The 20,002-nt window shown below is 42.9% G+C and overlaps 1 protein-coding gene across 1 annotated transcript in view; it reads right to left on the reverse strand.

Annotated features, from left to right (window-relative positions):
• Window positions 1-20,002, reverse strand: part of CNTNAP2 (contactin associated protein 2) — a 2,776,229-nt gene that overhangs the window by 124,939 nt on the left and 2,631,288 nt on the right. The window contains exons 18-19 of the mRNA XM_069730166.1: window positions 6,020-6,256; window positions 1,262-1,498 (exon numbers count right to left, since the gene is read on the reverse strand). Coding sequence (XP_069586267.1) covers window positions 1,262-1,498; window positions 6,020-6,256 — 474 coding nt within the window. The remainder of the gene's footprint in view (window positions 1-1,261; window positions 1,499-6,019; window positions 6,257-20,002) is intronic.

The raw sequence follows: 20,002 nt of genomic DNA on the forward strand, positions 1-20,002 counted from the left end.
GGAACCTTGAGATGGAAGTTAAAGGCCTTGGGTGCACTCAGCCTGTTGAGCTATAGGGAAAGATAAACTCAGACTACATGGGGCAGAAGGTATTGCAATCTGGGTGCACTACTAGTGGTGGAGAATTTCTAGTGCTAGAGAAGATAGCAAGAGGGATACTCTACCCATACTGAGAACCAGGACTGAAGCTGTGTCCGATACCTATGGGAAAGACGACAAGCTGTTGGGCCTTATCCTATATGCCTAGTTGTAAAGACTTATTCTTCCAATGGTGTTCATATCTAAGATTAAATGGCACTTCAAGCCAACATATACACCCAAATTTGGACTTGCATCACTTTTAGCTGAGTGAAGAGAACCATAAAATTAAAATACTAGATCTTTATTTAATTTGCTTGTAAAGACTGCCAACTATCCAGTAAAAGTTTGAATGTTTTCATATAGCCTGTGTAATAAAACCTGGATTGATTGCTGCCATGGTTCCAGAAGAACCTGGAGCCAATGGGGGCCTGCAGGACAGAAGTAAGTGTGATCCACTCCACACAGGGCAGCACACCTGGACGGGTACATGTATTGTCTGTAAGGCGCCAGAGCGAGTGGGATCAGCAACTCGCCCACGACGACCTAGCTTGGACACTCTACAGAACGCCCAGTGGTTATAATAACATTTCAGACCTCGTAGACAGTTACAGTAGTGTTTGGGCTTGTTGACTTTGATAATATGTTTTAAAGCTTTTCTTTCCAGGTAACTCTGAAGGCAAGCAGGTCCAATCTTTGGCTCATCATGTTCCGTTTTTCTTACAGCAGTAGGGCATCCCTTTTCTCCAAGCACGGTGATATTAACCAACATATGCAGACTGTCCTGAGTGTCTTGTGAGGAATATGGACTGGCTCTGTCCTTTTGTCCCTGGATAGTAATGAGACTCAGCATTTGGAGTGGGGCTTCTGTACTTTGAAGTTATACTTTGTCTTTGATATCACTTAGATTTTAATGAGTTGTCAAATCTAGGCATATGTTAAACTGTGTCACATTTTGTACTGTCATTAGTGTTGTGCCAATTAGAAATAATAAAGAATAGCTTTCCTATAGAAGTGTTCTTTATCAAGCATCCGATCGTGATGAATTAATTAATAATTCATTACATGGCTGACTCATCATATATCCCATTGAGGAGCACTTCAAAGATAACAAGTTTCTGATGAACAATTTGTAAAATTAATTTAATTAATATAGAAATAATAATTCAGAATCAATTCTTACCAGGTGGTTTCAAGAGCACCGCCATGTAGTCCTGGGAATAAGAGCTCACATACACCAGGATACAAGGTGTCTTGGTTGTGCTGAAGCTAAAAAGCAGCTCTTCCTTTGCTAAAGAAATATCTGATGCTGATGTCTGTTGGACAATGGATATATCTTTAGGACTGACCACTGCAGAAGCATATGCTGTGTGGAAATTATACCTCAGCCACGTGCCTTCTTCAAAATATCCTCCAACAGCTGTAATAAAGAGGAAAAGTATATTGGAAGAAAAAAAGTACAGCACATGCAAATTGAACCATTCCTTAATATTTGGACATTTGAATTAAGCTTTTCCTATAACTAGATAACTAAGCTACTACAATGCCCTGCATATGCGGAACTCACTATAGTGAATTAGAAGAACTATACTACATTTCTAATTGAAGGTATTTGTCAATATTATTATTATTATTATTAATAATAATAATAATAATAATAATAATAATAAACTGACTACATATTGGGATAGGATCTTGGAGATTGGAATACCACATTAAACCATTTCACACATGTGGTCAGGTCCTGACATGAAAAGCTCTATTATGTTGAGCACAAATCTGAAAGTAGAACTTCTGAACCTGGCATAAAAAAACTAAAATTGGGGCACCTTTGCTTACCGAAGCTTTGTTCACATTTAATCATTTTCTTTAAAAGAACAACATCTTTAAAATAAAAGGGGAAAACTAAGTCTAAGAGCAAGACTAAATGACCCAAATCTTTTCAAACATTTCCCTATATTTCCATGTATGTACAGTCACTTGCCCATTGCTGGATTTAAGATTTCTTCCTATTCATTTTTTGGGGGGATGGTTGAATACATTTACACTTCTGACGAGGTTTAGTTGCGTACTTTTTTGGACAAATGCATCAGTTATTAGTATTAATAATAATAGTAATAATAAGTAAGTAGCTAAATATGTAGAGCTGTGTTCATAAGTTTACATACTCCTGGTAGAATTTTGTATAATCTAAATATTTGTTTTTAAATATGTGTGATTGACTTGCTTTGATCAAAAGTTTGCATACCCTTGAATCTGCTCCTCTCGTGTCAAAATTGATCATCCGTTATCAAAATGCTCAATTGTGAGGTAAAATTTGTATTCAGTGAGGACAGATTGTTACATTACTGAGATAGAAGATGGCAGCTGCTACTGATAAGATTCTATATAGATAAGAGGGAAGGAGCTCTACCTCTAGCTCCTCCCTACTGCCGTCTACATAGTATTGTTTCTGAAGCAGCTGCCATCTCCTATCTCAGTAATGTAACCATCTGTCCTCACTGAATACAGATTTTACCTCACAATTGAGCATTTTGATAATGATTGATCAATTCTAGCAGAGAAAGAAGCTAATTTCTCTGATAAGATATATTGCAAAGTTGCTAAGGACACCATTCCTATCAAGAAGCATGGAGGTGGATAGCTTCTGTTTGATGAGGGTGGGGGAGAGCTACAGTGACACAGAAATTTTGTTAAAATTAATAGCTGGATGAATGTAGAATACCATCAGATAATATTGGGGGATTGTGTGCATTTATCAGTCAACTAGTTGTGCATGGAGTGCACATAGATGTCTCAACGTAACCATGATCCAAAAAAAGGCGTACTCAACCTTTCAGTGGCTGCAGGCAAATAAAGGGAATGTTCTTCAGAGGCCATAAGAGTCTCATGACCTCAGCCTGATTGAGGCACTTGAAAAACTAAAATATGAATTTAAGACAGATTTTTAAAACTTTACAAGCTCTGGACGCTTTTTTTTTATCAGGAGGACCACATGAGAAAAAAAATGTCTCATTTTCAACTATCACAACTGACTTTGCCTTTGGTGCAGAAGGAAGCAATACAAGGCAGTGTAAACTTTTTTAAAAAAAATTATGCTTTTTTCCTATATTGCTTTGGTAAGTTTAATTATTGTGCTATTCTATGAATAATATTAGATTCATTTAAGGTGAACTTGTTAAAAACTTTTACGCACCCTATGATTATTTACCCCTATAAAAGTTAAGCCAGTCAATCCCTTTATGACCCCCAAAGCACTGCTCCAGGATGTGAAATCACATTTTGAAGTTATGTCTGGAAGTACTTTGGGCTGTGATAATGCACTTCTAGCTTATTAGTCTCCGCTGTATTTCTTACATTACAGCATCTTCCCCTGGCTGATTGACAGGTTGTTTCCTCTGGTAGACAGCCACCGGCCTTTCAATAAGCCAGGGGAGGATGCTGGTAGCTGGGTAATGCACACCTTATTGCACTTTTAGACACAAATGTAAAACTTGATTTCTCGTTGTAGGAGCAGTGCTTTTGGGGTCATAAAGAAATTGACTGGTTTATCTTTTATACAGACATAAAATGTTTGCGGGTGGGTTTAAAGTTTATCACACGTTCCAATTAAAACAATCCCTTTAAGTCAGCCAGGGGCATGTAAATTTATAAGCATGACTGTATGAATTTATATAATTTTTGTTGTAATTTAAGCATGTGAATTACCATTTACATTTCCAAAATAAGAGGAAAATCTTAAAGGAACCTGTTAGGCAGCTTAAGACTGAAACAAGCTACTCTATAGTGAGTCCCACTTGCCAATCGCTTTTACATTTATGACCATAGATTTCAAAATACAGTTCTAACTTACCCATCTTACCAAATCCTTCATGAATTAGCATGTAAGACTAATCCTTAAGTCTCGCCATTAGGCCGGGGTCACACTTGCATGTGTAATACGCAGAAACTCGAGCGAGTCTCTCGCATCAATACCTGACACTGCCGCCGACACTCGGGACCGGAGCGTGCGGCTGCATGTATTTCTATGCAGCCGCACACTCCGGTCCCGAGTGCCGGGTATTGTTGCGAGATCACCTGGTGATCACAGATCAGAAACTTTTATATTTGCCTGATAATCTCTTTATACTGTTATTTTCCTTCATATGTGATTCATGGATCATCACATTAATCATTATTTAACACATTTAGTAATAGTCATTACTTTACGTAAAAAGTATGATCATTGACTTTGCATGTAATGTAGCGGGCCGATGGTGTCAATGCAGCAGAGACGAGTTTGCAATTTAATAAAGCTGGTCACGTTTAAGATGATGTGTTATTTGTTTTATTTTGTAGTTGCTAAGCTAAAATTTTTTGTTTGATTCACTTTTGCTACTTTCCTCACACATCAACGTCAAGTTACTATTTTGCTCTTTTTTTTATAATTATTTCTATTATATTTTTTTATTTTCATATTTTAATTCACTGATTTTAATGGACCTAGAAAAAAAAATACTACAGTATTATATTCACCAATGCCGCAATGTCATAAATAGACTGCTGGGCTTTGAATTTATGTTCATTTTTTATATTGTTTTGTTTTCTCTTGAACAAATATGAGTCCCACTAGTTCCATTTACCTCTAAGAACACAATGAAAAAATCTATATAATTGACAAAAGCCATTAAAGTAGAAAAGAACATCTTCAATATTCCCCGCAGATAGCACTGAAGCACAACCTTATGGCAGTAACTTTAGTTTATAGTGAGCATGCCAATCACAAAACTGTGTAACCTATGCTAAAGCTTGCTTAAATACTAGGAGCTGACAGGCATTTAGAGGTAGCGTAGCACGCTCGGAATAATGGTAAAACAGCAGCTGATGAAATACCACCTTATACCAACGCTATATGAATTTTAGTACTGAGTACTACTATGTAGTTTTATGTTAAAGAACATATCCAAGATTCATGTAGTATGGTTCTGTAATATTGTGCATTCATCATTCTCAGAAATATATATAAATTTGAGGGTTGAGCAAACAATAAAATTTAGCCCGACATACTGTAAAACTCAGGTTGACAGTTCATAGAACTGCATCGAATAAAGTGTGGCAAATTTACTAATTCTGTAAAGACCCCACACACATTAGATAGCAGCCGGTCAATCGATGGGTCAGCTGATGATTCATCCAGCAGCTATTTCGGCTGTTTCTCCTATACACAGGAGCACTCACTTGGCCAAGTGCACTTGTGTTCTCTATGAGAGCCAGACATGTCTGTTAATGACTTACCTCGGGGACTACAAAAGAATTGGCAGTCTGGAATGAGACATGCAGGATCCTTAACTCCTCAGACAATCCATTATCCTGAGCACCTATACATATTAGGCTGTCGGCTGAACCTGATGTTATCGGCATGTTTCGACAACATTAGTCTAAAGTGTGTTGGGGATTTGGACTAGACACTCTGAGTTGCACAACATTTGTCAAATTGGCTCATGCTGAATGACTTTTTTTGTGTAACTTTAGACCATCTCTTCGTTGGCTTTCTTTCAGACCAATTTTTTTGTGACAAACTTTTTGTTACAAAGGCAGCCCCTAAATCACAACCCCTTTTCAGCTAAATCACACCCCTCACCATAAAGCCAGAATGTTTGAGTCAGCCACTAGAAGAGTTTTAATTACCTAAGGACGGGTCGTAAACTAGGTGTGTATTAACATATCCTACATGTATGCCATATCCACAGAATATGCTATAAAAGTTGGATAGATGCAGGACCGAAGTATGTGACCTGTACTTATCCTCAAGTCTCTCCATGAATAGAGATGGCCACACACATGGTGTCTCTATTTACTTCTTTTAGACTTTTCAAAACTGTGAAGTGCACCTGCTATAAGACAATAAAATATAGGAAACATTACAAACAAGTGTATTTTGGAATATGTATATATTTCTTACCATTTATACAGTTGCTCCCGTCATATGCAGTTCTGGAGCAGTCACATTTGTAACCCTTATATAGTTCGTTACATGTGCCACCATTCCTGCAAAGGTTTTTGAAGCTGGTACAGTGTCCTGAACAGCCAGGTTTTACACCTTGGGTGGCCTTTGCTCTTTCTTCCAAGTCTAATGGAATGCCATTTACCCTTAAAGCACGAATGCAACCCAGGAATCCTTTCTGATCTCCCGCAGCACCTTCATATACAAAAAAAAGACAACATTATTAATAATCTGTATTACAAAATTACTGTATATTTGCATCAAGATTGGTACCATATTTTGACCCTTTCAATCCGTGTTCTCTACCATAACTACTCTACATATGCATTTCAATCCCCTAGAGTCATATTTTGTTTGAATGGGAGTTTTCTTGTCTTTCTATGGCTCATAAATCTCAAGTGTATTTTAGGCTGCATGTGGGCTATATGCTGGTAAATTTATATTAAGGTAAAATGTACTTATTTCAATGTAGTTATATCAACTTTTTCCCACAATCCATCTGGGCTCCCAACGCCTTCATTTGCTTCATTAAATGGCAGCACTGGCCCAGGCGAACCCAGCACTGTCAGGGAAATGTGCATATTACTCCAAATATCAGATTCTTGAAAGGACACTGGTGTACCTCTTCATAGGGATATCTACCTGGAAATGTGCTTATTTCACAATGTAACTTGACAGACTCCCATTAAATATGACGTGTCGATGCCAACTGACAGCTATTTTACCAGACTACTCTTTAAACATGCCTCTCTAAAATTGTAAAGTGCTGCGGAATATGTTGGTGCTAAAAATTATTATTACATGATTTGAACAAAAAATATGTAATGGCTAAACCCTTCTTACAGCAGCCATTCTTCTACAGAAACAAAGGATTGGGCATGTCAAAATCTAATCTTTTTCCCATAATCTGGAGGTTTTCTCACACATTAGAGTGTAGAGAATGATGGCTGAGGTTATGTGCATACTCAACTTAAAAAAAAATAATATATTTTTTTTAATTTTAACAGATTTAATTGAAGAGTTATTTTCAAGTAGTCTCTTGACCAGCACACAATTCAGCAGTCTGTTTGCCTTCTTGTTACTGGGGGTAGGGCAGGTGGGCTCTTCTCTTTGAGTGACAGGTCTGGTTTGTTTCCTTCTGCTACTGACATTGTCCTGAAATTTACACTATGTTTACATAAAATAACACAGGCCATTTGAACACACACATGGCTCAGGAAAGTGAGAGCCATATTTAGGAGAACTGCTCTGAAAACCTACTATAGTGGTATCTGGGGATTGTGATTATGTAGGCTGATAATGGCTGTTGCCTCAGGAGCTGAGAGGGTGGTGGAGAGAGTTGAGCAGATAACTGTTGCATACAGCTCTGGCAAAAATTAAGAGACCACTGCAAAATGTCCAGTTTGTCTGATTTTTCTCTTTAGGTATATTTTTGATTAAAATGTAAATTGATCATTTATTCTGTAAACTTCTGACATGTCCCCGAATTTCCAAGCAATAGATTTTGTATTTTTTTTCTGAAAATGAGAAATTGTCAAAATTAAAAAAACAGTGCTTTCAGACCTCAAATAATGCAAAGAAAACAAGTTCATAGTCATTTAGAGATGGGGGCGTGGGGACAGGAGCGGACGTGCTTCTTCATAGCTCCTGATAATCCCCTATTTTCAGCTACTTCAGCTTACTTATTTGGGGTATATTTGGTCCTAAAACCTGTAAGAATATGCCTGGACTTGGAAATAATAAGATAAAAGATGACACATCCAAAAAATGTCCTTTGCCGAGACGGGGAGGTACCAGATGGAAACCTAATGGAGGCCTGCGTTCCCCTGAGGTAAAAGTGACTGGACATTTACCTCATAAATTGGATCACTGCCAAAACCCAACGTATCAAAGCCTTATAGATCTAAGAAGACCTGTCGGACATCTGTAATAAAGAATCCTGCTCTTATTGTGGCTCCGATATCAGCTGATAGTGACCCGGGGGGAAGGCGGGTGAGCGCAACGGACACTGAGACTGTGACGCTGCAGATGGGAAAAATCGATGATGCTGCAAAGTTTCCTGACCTTACCGAGGCTTCGGTGCTGGCTGACAGAGATTTGAGGAGGCGACGGCAGACTGTGGTGGTTCCTGGAACTGTGCTAGTCGGCACAGACCTGAGGAGATGCAGGGGAGCAGCGAGAATTCCTGGTAATGTGATGCATCAGAGGAGAGAGAGGGATGAATCACCCTCTTCAGCACTACATAGACTCTGCAGGTTCTCCTCTGCTTACCATGACTCCAGAGGAAGCCTCAGACATGACGAAGGTAATAGAAGGTGAGGGAGGAGGGAGTCTAACAATGGTGATAAAGGGGGAAGGGAGTGCTGCAAAGCAGTGAAGCCTGTCAAAGGAGTTCCATTTTGACAGGATAATGAGAGAATCCTCAGAGGCTCATCATATACAGCAGGTCCCAGAGGGGAAGGTTATCTTGTTTACACAAAATGAAGGAAACAGAGAAAGGTTCTCAGGAATGACACTTCTCGCCGACCATCTGATAAGATAAGCAGAATACAATACTTAAATCCAAAATTCCTCATCAACCACCTAATATATTGAGCTATAACACTATTAAAGGACACATGACTAAACTACGGTTAAACGGGGCCAAATGTCTACCTAATGGGAATGATGTAAGTTTGTAACTTGGTTATTTACCAGGAGAAGATACCCTTTCCAATTCGATACATATTACCAGAGACTACAATTTGGAGAAAATTAAAGATATTACTTCCTTCAGAAACAGTCTAGATAATTTGAAAGACTTCAAAAGGAAAAACAATGTGAAGATTAGAGGGATTCCGAAGTCGGTCCCAAACTTCCAGATAAGGGATTACATTTCTTCGCTAATTTCTCATCTAATTCCTAACGCCAAAGTGGAAAACTTAATTGAAAAGGCCTCTAGAGTACGCAGGCCATCTGCTCTTCCATCTGATGTTGCTACAGATGTTATTGTCTCATTTTACCCCAACTGGGTAAGAAACACACTACTGGGTATATCCAAACAGCCAAGATTCCTCTCTTCTCCGTATAGTCATTTAAGTTTTTTTAAAGACCTATCTAAAGAAACTCTGCAAAAGCGGAAATTATTTCAGTCCACTACACATGAGCTTCTAAAAGCCAGAATACCCTACAATTTGACTCAGTTCTCTACGCTACAAATTAAATTCACATCTAAACTGATTACTATTTCTTCTCCAATGGAAGGAGTTGACTTCCTGAAATGTGCCGGCATAGTTTCCTCCGTGGGCTCTCCTGGTCTCCTTTCTATGTCCAAATCAAACCTATGTCCCAAGTGAAAAGTATTACAATCAACATTTATTGAAGTCGGTAACTTTATTATTCAAGTTCCTAGAAAAGCGATTTTCTATTTATTTCTCAATTGTGGCTTGTAAATGAACAGTACTTTGCCCCCACAAAGTCCTAGGATCATCTTTAGGTGATTTCAGACAGGACAGACCCATATATACATCATAAAATGTACTTACTTTTTTATTGAGAAGCGACAGTTATATTAGGTTTGATACTGAGCTACGTTTAATCTGTTTGAATAAGCTACAGTCATTTTCTGTTTGCCTGTCTTTTCTTTTCCTTTCACCCTTTTTTCCCTTACCCTTTACCTCTATTAAATTTATAAAATCAATAAAATTTGTTGGAAAAATAATCATTTATAGACAACATTACTAATGTTTTAACTTAGGAAGAGTTCATAAATCAATATTTTGTGGAATACCCATGATTTTTAATTACAGTTTTCATGCGTCTTGCCATGCTTTCCACCAGTCTTCCACACTGCTTCTGGCGCAAAAATTAATCAGTTCTTCTTTGTCTGATGACTTGTGACTATCCATCATCCTCTTGATTACATTCCAGAGGTTTTCAATGGGGTTCAGGTCTGGAGATTGGGCTTCCCATGGCAGGTCTCTTAATTTTTGCCAGAGCTGTATAATTCAATGGGCTAGAAGGACCTGACTGGGATCTTAAGAGTTAACTCTTCAGCCTGGAAGGTAACTGCAGTGCACACTGGACCAGGTTCTGGTTACCAAGCTTCATGGAAACAATCTGCACACTATGTATGGTAAAAACTCTCATTGCAGGGGAATGACATCATAGAGAAGAAGCAAACCAACTGTAAACTTGCTTATTTTTATTGTTATTTTTATTGTTTGAATAAAGCAATTAAGCAATTTTAGAATACCCCTTTAAGGATTTTTAGCTTTGGTTTCAATGATTTATAATTGATTTACAGGTTTAAAGGTATACAAGACCAACCACTGAAATACTTGTTGGTGGTCATTTTAAAAAAACAAAAAGTAGAATGGAGGAAATTTTAAGTAAAGCAGTCTACCTGTCATGTTATGGGTCATTCACCAACATTTCATAGTATTAAATGTTTTAGCAAACTTTAAATAGTCAATAGAATGGCAACCATGTCACAATGAAAATAGTATACCTAGTAACATAACACAACACAAAGCCTTAAGAAATTATATTATGGAATATTAAATATTGAACTGAATGTGCTTCGTTGTGAACAGATCTATTATATTGATTTAGAAGAAAGAACAAGACTTGAGGCCTTCACTTCTCCAGAACTTCTACTTTATTACACTGACTTCTCAAATAAATACCTTCTTATGAACTTTAGGTTTCAATTACAGGAATCAATCTTATTCCCTAAGTATAGTACCAGATGTAATGGAATGAATTCCTCATCGTGGCCCGTTCAGTAACTCAGCACGTCAGTAATGGATTCTTATATGACAGGACATTAGAGAATTTACATTTTTCCTTTTTCTTTTGAGGTGAACATTCAAGCAAAGAAATGAATATTGTGATTTTTCTTGTCTTGCAGATGAATATTCAAAGTGGCAATGAAAAAAAAAAAAGATATTTCTAAAACTCGTTCATCCATTCTAGAACTACTTGTACAGTACATTGGGTCTGTTGACCTGGTATCTGTGGCAGCAAGGACATTCTTCTAATTTTAATACAAAAGCTGACTGTGAGCAGTGGGGGCCTGCAGAATTATCCTAAGGGTACTGTAAAGTTTTTCGACCTTGACACCAGCTCACAGGCTACAATAATATGTAGCTGTGCTCTCCCGTAAGTTATTTAAACTAGGTTTCAATTGAACTCTGAAAGTTGTAATATATGGGTAAGGGAGATATAGTAGACAGATATATAGGTTAAATGTGGTATAATATAAAATTATTAAAGGCATGATAAAAACAGAACAAAAACTCAGATATTTCTCACTGACTGTTAGGAGTCGAGTTTCCTCTGCTGCACAGGGGGCATCTCGATCCCTGTCTGCTGCCGGCCTCCCATTCTGTACCGGCCGCAGTGGGGCCTGCTCAGCGGAGGCGTCGCTCCCAGCGTCTTGCTGGGACTGATTCTGTGCAAAGGGTTACTGTTGCCTTTTCTGGCTCTCCTGTTGTACCCTGCACTGATCCGCGGCGAGCGGGCTTCTCTGGGACTAAGTCCTTATTTGCACACACTGAGCATGCCCAGGGCAAGATCTCCCGTTGGAGATCGAGGGTCACATGCTCAGGTACTGCAGCACATTCCATTGGTCCTCCAGGAAGGTCCTGAAAGGGCAAAACTTCAGTAGCAGCTTCCTGTGCTGCAACTATATAAACTGCGCATGACCGCACGGCCATGCGCTAGTATTGTCTTGATAATATGTGTGTGTGTTGTGAGTGAAAGTCGCTCTTTAAAATACCCTCCCTATTGGATGACTGTTCGCGGAAGGTGTATGTTTGCTATCTAGCGCCCGACTTATCCAACAGCACGTTACACACATAACAGCGTCTAGTTGCTGTGACCGCCTGTACGGCGCCGTGCGCTTCCTCTGCGCTTTCCTTACCCAAGCCTGGGTGGTTAGTGGCGTACGTCAGTGCGGCACTGCATGCACTCTCGTGCCTTTATATACTATTTTAATAGTTTCCTTACACACCCAGTTGCGGTGTTGTGCCAGCAAGTGGTCTAATCGGACTTCAATCCTGTGTTGGGGTTGTGTTCGCTGACTTCTTGTTTGCGCTCTATGTGCGGTACCGCGGTCCTGTGACACAACAGGATCGCTTCCTTCACGCAGGGTGAAGTTAACCCGTGCGTGTATACTCATAGTACCGCCATATAGTCCGTCTTACTAGCAGCAAGGTTTTTACCTGCACGGTGGACCTCGGACTGCGAACGCACCTAGTTCCATATCATCTATACTTGGTGCGTTCCGCCAGTCCTTAACATAATACTAGCGACAAGGTCAAGTAATGACGGACGATCAGCGTTTACAGTGGTACATCCAGCAGCTGGAGGGAAGGTTGGCGGCTCTTGAGCGTTCAACCTCAGCTGTGGATGTTACTGCTGTCTCTGTTCAAGCTGCAAGTGTGGCTGCAGCTACCTTGTCCACTGCCGCCCCTGTACCGACGCTATCTCGCCTCCCGCTACCAGAGAAATTTTCTGGTGACAGTAAGTCCTGTAGGGGTTTCGTGAGTCAGTGCTCAATACATCTCGAGCTTCTGGCCTCTCGTTTCCCTACAGAGCGGGCTAAGGTGGGCTTTATCATATCTTTATTGTCGGACAGGGCGTTGCAGTGGGCTACGCCGCTGTGGGAGCGTGGCGATCATGTGGTGCAGAGTGCTCCGTTATTCCTGAGCACTCTGAAACAGGTCTTTTTAGGACCTCGTGTCACCCACGATATGGCGCTCCAACTGTTGGCATTGACTCAGGGCTCGTCCTTGGTCAGCCCTTTTGCCGTCCACTTCCGCACTCTAGCATCTGAGCTGGAGTGGTCGGATAAAGCCCTTATTCCCACATTTTGGAGGGGGCTGGCTGACCACGTTAAGGACGCCCTGGCCACTAGGGAGATTCCCGCCACACTGGAAGAATTAATAACAGTATCTACTCGTATTGACCTCCGTTTTCACGAGCGGAGGTTAGAGCGAGCCCAGTGTAGGCAGAGGTTTCGGCTGGCTCCCACCTTCGCCAAACCTTTGGAATCTCCAGCCCAGGCTCCTGAGTCTCATGAACCTAAGGTAGTGTCATGAGCGGGATCTAAGTCCCGGACCGCTCGTGCACTCCAGGTTTGCCATATTTGCCAACAGTCAGGACATCTAGCCACCAGATGTCACCAGCGGTCGAGGAAACGTCAGCGTCTAGTGGTAGTAGGTGGAGGTGCACTAGACAGCGTGACGTTTGCCTCCAAATTGTCCTTTAAGGGGACAATAACTTTTGGCTCATCCTCCCACTCGGTGGAGCTCTGCGTGGATTCTGGACCGGAGGGCAATTTTATGTCTTCTGCCTTCGCCCAACGTCACGCAATACCCCTGGTTATGCTATCTCAACCAGTAACGGTACGAGTGGTGAATGGGTCGACACTCACCGCACAGATAACACATCAGACCATCCCTTTTACTCTGTCCATGTCACCATCCCATCAGGAGATTATATTTCTGCTCATCATTCCTGAGGGGATTGATGAGGTCCTGTTGGGGATACCTTGGTTACGGTACCACTCTCCTCACATCGAGTGGTCCTCAGGCAGAATTCTGGGATGGGGTGAATCATGTGGGGGTAGGTGTCACCGAGAGTGCGTTCAGGTTGCTACTACAGAGGTACCCGCAGATCTTTCCTCTCTTCCCAAGCAATATTGGTCTTATGCAGACGTGTTCTCCAAAAAGGCGGCGGAGACCCTTCCGCCCCATCGCCCCTATGACTGTCCTATCGATCTCTTGCCAGGTGCAGAGCCTCCCCGGGGTCGAGTTTATCCATTATCTCTCCCGGAGACGGAGGCCATGTCTCAGTACATTCAAGAGAATCTGGCAAGAGGGTTCATCAGGAAGTCAGTGTCACCTGCTGGGGCAGGGTTCTTCTTCGTGCAGAAGCAGAATGGGGAATTACGTCCATGCATAGACTACAGGGGTCTTAACGCTATCACCGTTAAGAACAAGTATCCTTTGCCCTTGATATCCGAGCTCTTCGATAGGCTTCGGGGAGCTAGAGTGTTTACTAAATTAGATCTGCGGGTGCTTATAACCTGATTCGCATCCGTGAGGGGGATGAATGGAAAACGGCGTTTAACACCAGAGATGGGCACTATGAGTATCTGGTGATGCCCTTTGGGCTCTGTAATGCCCCAGCCGTTTTCCAAGACTTTGTCAACGACATCTTCCGGGATATGCTTTCCACCTCAGTTGAAGTCTATCTGGATGATATTCTCATCTTTTCTCCAGATATTGACTCCCACCGGAGAGATGTTGGCAGAGTCTTCGACCTCCTACGGGCAAACTCTCTTTATGCTAAGTTGGAGAAGTGTATGTTTGAGTAGGAGTCCTTACCTTTCGTGGGCTATATCATCTCCGCCCAGGGATTGGCTATGGATCCTGCCAAACTACAGGCTGTGATGGACTGGCAAGAGCCCCATTCTCTTAAAGCGGTGCAGCACTTTATGGGGTTCATTAACTATTACCGCCAGTTCATTCCCCACTTCTCTACTCTGGTAGCTCCCTTGGTAGCCCTCACCAAGAAGGGAGCGAATCCCAAATTGTGGTCGGAAGAGGTCTCCAAGGCCTTCACTTCTATTAAGTCCCACTTTGCTAGCGCTCCCATCCTACATCGTCCCGATGTGGATAAGCCATTCCTAATGGAGGTGGATGCCTCATCCGTTGGTGCTGGAGCAGTCCTCTATCAAAAGGATGCTCAAGGTCGGAAGCATCCATGCTTCTTCTTCTCTAAGACCTTCACGCCAGCGGAGAGAAACTACTCCATCGGGGACAGGGAGTTGCTAGCAATGAAGTTGGCCTTTTTGGAGTGGAGACATCTTCTGGAAGGTGCACGCTTTCCCTTCCAAGTTTACACGGACCACAAAAATTTGGTCTATTTGCAAACAGCCCAACGGCTAAATTCTCGTCAGGCTAGATGGTCCTTGTTCTTTTCCCGGTTCCACTTTTCTCTTCATTTTCTCGCCGGGGAGAAGAATATTCGTGCTAACACTCTCTCTCGCTCCCTTATGTCAACTGAAGAGGAGGAAGAGGAGCCTCGGCTTATTGTCCCTTCCGAGAGCCTGAGAACCGTAGCGCCGGTTTCGCTGGAGTCTGTGCCTCCGGGCAAGACTTTTGTGCCCATTAATTTGCGACTGGAGGTTCTCTCTTGGGCTCATTCGTCCAGGGTGGGTGGACACTTTGGGACAAAGAGGACATCTGAGCTACTAGCGAGGACGTACTGGTGGCCGCATATGGCCCGGGATGTCAGGGATTATATTCTGGCGTGTGTCTCCTGCGCCAAAAATAAATCTCTGCGTCAAAGGCCAGCTGGGTTGCTCTATCCCTTGCCAGTGGCAGATAGGCCCTGGGAGATGGTCGGGATGGACTTTGTCATGGGTTTACCCAAATCTCGCGGCTGTACCATCATTTGGATCATCACCGATCATTTCTCAAAAATGGTGCATTTGGTGCCGCTACCACGGTTACCTTCTGCATGGGCCTTGGCAGCGTTGTTCATTAAACACATCTTCTGCCTACATGGTATGCCTGACAAAATTGTCAGTGACCGGGGTCCCCAGTTTGCGTCTCGGTTCTGGAGAGAGCTTTGTCGTCTTCTCAGTATTGAGTTGAATCTCTCTTCCGCTTATCATCCCGAGACGAATGGGTTGGTAGAGAGGGCCAACCAGACCTTGGTCACATACCTGCGACATTTTGTTTCAGCCAGGCAGGATGACTGGGCATCCTTGCTATCATGGGCAGAGTTTGCGCTGAACAACGCCGTAGCCGACTCCACTGGAAAAACCCCATTCCTCCTCAACTATGGTCAGCATCCACAGGTACCTGTGCCTATGCCCGTGTCTTCCGCAGACTCCAGGGTGGCAGACTGGGCTGTGGAGGCACGGGATATTTGGGACCACACTCAGGATGCCATTCGGGCCTCTAAGGAGAGAATGAGGTCCTCCGCCGATGCTCATCAGCGCCCCGCTCCGACCTTTGCTCCTGGCGACTTGGTGTGGCTCTCCGCCCGTAACATCAGGCTGCGAGTTGAGTCCACTAAGTTTGCTCCTCGCTACTTGGGTCCCTTCAAAGTTCTCGAATAGGTTAATCCTGTGGTTTATCGCTTGGCTCTTCCGCCACGCCTGGGTATCACCGACACCTTTCATGTGTCCCTCCTGAAACCCGTGTACATGTCCCGGTTTTCCGAGTCATCTGCTGGGACATCGGGTTCGTCTTCGGACGATTGTGAGGTGAATGCTATTTTGGGGTGCAAGATGGTACGTGGCAAAAATTTTTTTTGGGTGGACTGGAAGGGTTATGGTCCTGAGGACAGGTCCTGGGAGCCTGCTGAGCACATTTGGGTTCCGCAGCTCATTGCTGCCTTTGAGCGTAGCGAGGTCCAGGGGGGGCCCTAGGAGGGGGGGGTAATGTTAGGAGTCGAGTTTCCTCTGCTGCACAGGGGGAATCTCGATCCCTCTCTGCTGCGGTCTCCCATTCTGTACCGGCCGCAGTGGGGCCTTCTCAGCGGAGGCGTCGCTCCCAGCGTCTTGCTGGGACTGATTCTGTGCAAAGGGTTACTGTTGCCTTTTCTGGCTCTCCTGTTGTACCCTGCACTGATCCGCGGCGAGCGGGCTTCTCTGGGACTAAGTCCTTATTTGCACACACTGAGCATGCCCAGGGCAAGATCTCCCGTTGGAGATCGAGGGTCACATGCTCAGGTACTGCAGCACATTCCATTGGTCCTCCAGGAAGGTCCTGAAAGGGCAAAACTTCAGTAGCAGCTTCCTGTGCTGCAACTATATAAACTGCGCATGACCGCACGGCCATGCGCTAGTATTGTCTTGATAATATGTGTGTGTGTTGTGAGTGAAAGTCGCTCTTTAAAATACCCTCCCTATTGGATGACTGTTCGCAGAAGGTGTATGTTTGCTATCTAGCACCCGACTTATCCAACAGCACGTTACACACATAACAGCGTCTAGTTGCTGTGACCGCCTGTACGGCGCCGTGCGCTTCCTCTGCGCTTTCCTTACCCAAGCCTGGGTGGTTAGTGGCGTACGTCAGTGCGGCACTGCATGCACTCTCGTGCCTTTATATACTATTTTAATAGTTTCCTTACACACCCAGTTGCGGTTTTGTGCCAACAAGTGGTCTAATCGGACTTCAATCCTGTGTTGGGGTTGTGTTCGCTGACTTCTTGTTCGCGCTCTATGTGCGGTACCGCGGTCCTGTGACACAACAGGATCGCTTCCTTCACGCAGGGTGAAGTTAACCCGTGCGTGTATACTTATATTACTGCCATATAGCCGTGTTACTAGCAGCAGGGTTTTTACCTGCACGGTGGAACTCGGACTGCGAATGCACCTAGTTCCATATCATCTATACTTGGTGCGTTCCGCCAGTCCTTAACACTGACAACTTCTAAAAGAAATATAAGTTGATCTTTTCTGGATTGAATATATCTTAAAGGAATCTGTCACCTCATTTTTCGTATATAAGCTGCAGCAACCGCATTAGGGGCTTGTCTACAGCATTCTGTAATGCTGTAAATAAGCCCCCGATGTAACCTTAAAGATAAGAAAAGCAAGTCAGATTATACTCACCCAGGGGCGGTCCAGTTCTGGGTCCGACGGGCATCGCGGGTCCGGGTCCGGCGCCTCCCATCTTCATACGATGTCATCCTCTTCCTTGCTTTTGTCGTGGCTCCTGCGCAGGCGTACTGATTTGCCCTGTTGAGGGCAGAGTAAAGTACTGCAGTCCGCAGGTGCTGGGCCTCTCTGAGCTTTCTGCGCTGCAGTACTTGGATCTGCCCTCAACAGGGCAGAGAATTACACCTGTGCAGGAGCCGGGACAGAAGCAGGGAAGAGGACGTCATCACATGAAGATAGGAGGTGCCGGACCTGGACCTGCGACACCCATCGGACCCAGACCGCCTCTGGGTGAGTATAATCTAACTTGTTTTTCTTATCTTTCAGGTTACATTGGGGGCTTATTTACAGCATTACAGAATGCTGTAAATAAGCCCCTAATGGCGGTGGCCGCAGTTTATCGGCAAATAATGAGGTGACAGATTCCCTTTAAAAAAGCACTCCCATCAAAGATTTTATACTCTTAATATATGGTAGTCATCATGTTATATAGCACTGTGTAACTATAATCGCTCATATTGCCTTTCTATCCAGTTAATTCTTATCTTCTCCCTTAGGTCTATGACATCACATGATTAAAAACTGACTAGCTGAATCCTTCTAAGCTCTATGTAGGAACAGGAGGTAAATTTTCCATGTGTGAGTCATGAATCACTGCAAAAGTCCCTGGCCGGGGGGAGGAGGGAGCAACTGTGTCAGGAGTTGAAGAGGGAATGATTTCTGCAGGAAAAAGAGACTTCCTTTTTCTAGATAGAGCAGAGAAAAAAGAAGAATTAGCTGGGTAGAAAGGCAAAATGGGCAATTGTAAGTACACAGTGTTGTATAATATGACTGCAAATTATAAGGAGGATAAATACTTTGATGTTAGTGCTTCTTTCAGCTTGGGACAGTCTGATGGGTGAAGTTATTTTGCTCCATATTCCCTCCGACCAGAATAGTGGAGGACAGTTTCTGCAGTAGCAATCTGCTTTGTAATTGTATGTGCTCACATCTTTTTAGGCAGGTGATCCCTCCAAGCATATAAAGCCGAAGATGCTTCAGCTTTTTTCCTGAATGCCTTTTCTTTACCAGTTTTGTCTTTCTTTTGTCATTTCCTGAGTGTTCTTTTGACTGTTCATATTTATCAGCATTTTGTCACTACTCTGTTGTCGGGTGTCCCTGGATCAGAGGCTCCTTCACTGTCCCTAATGTTAGGGGCGCCCTAGCTCGCCCTGTTCCCCAGATTACTTTTGATGGTGAAGAATCCGGGGTCACGTAACTTGCCTTAGCTCCTGAATCTGCCCTCAGTCTGTACCCTTCCCCCACCCAGGAAAGAGGGGAGTAGTAATATACCGTAGTACACCAACCAGACTAACAAGGTAATACGAACTGGGATAACGAAAAATACAAAACATACATATATACTCACACATATAACAGAGGAATTCACCAGGGAATGGAGGATGGGGTTAAACCAAAGTAGGAGAAGAAAGGGAACTATCATATACTCAAAACCTAACAGTCACAGGTAAATCCATCAATCGCCCACTCTAATAACCACCACCAACAACCTCCAGCCATGCAGCATAACCTAGCTTTGACAATGAGTGCTAGCTAGGACACAGATTAAATAGGAGATGGGAGTGGCTAACAGTGCACAGCTGAGAGCGAGAATGCTCCAGGAGCGCTCAACTGAACAGATTAACCCCTGTACTGGTAAAAAGAAATTTACACCATTTAATAAGAAGGTGAAGTGCTTCTAATCAGTGCAGGAGTAGGAGAAATCAGATGCTGTGGTCTTCTGGCTCCTCTCTGTTTCGGTAAACTGTGACACATTTTTTCTTCATTTTTATGGCATGTTTTTTTTTACTGGTGTTATTCTGTCATTTTCAATCTTCATTCAAGAATGAAAAAACTGCTAGCAGATTTCAAGCTAAAATGCTGGCAAAGACGCTGAAAAAGACACCACGGTCCTCTTCCAGGTGTCTTTTGAGCCTTCTATTATAAAGTATCCTCCTTGTCTTCCTTGATTGAGGTACACTCCTCTAGTGTCTCCCCTAGGCTGATCCAACCTTTCATTTGTAACCATTTTCTTCTTCGTTCTCCTGAGGTGTTCTCTGCACTCGCACTTTGATTGCTTGGCTTTTGCCTATCATTTTGGGTCATCGTTTTTATGTGTTTATTCCCTGCTTTCTCTGTAGGATTATTCCGCAATATTGCTGCCATGTTTTGGCATAAGTATGCACAGTTGGAGTTATATAGACTTAAACTTAATTATGTTACTTCACTTGTATGTC

The sequence above is a fragment of the Ranitomeya imitator genome, chromosome 6 (genome assembly GCF_032444005.1).
Source record: "Ranitomeya imitator isolate aRanImi1 chromosome 6, aRanImi1.pri, whole genome shotgun sequence".
Lineage (NCBI taxonomy): Eukaryota > Metazoa > Chordata > Amphibia > Anura > Dendrobatidae > Ranitomeya > Ranitomeya imitator.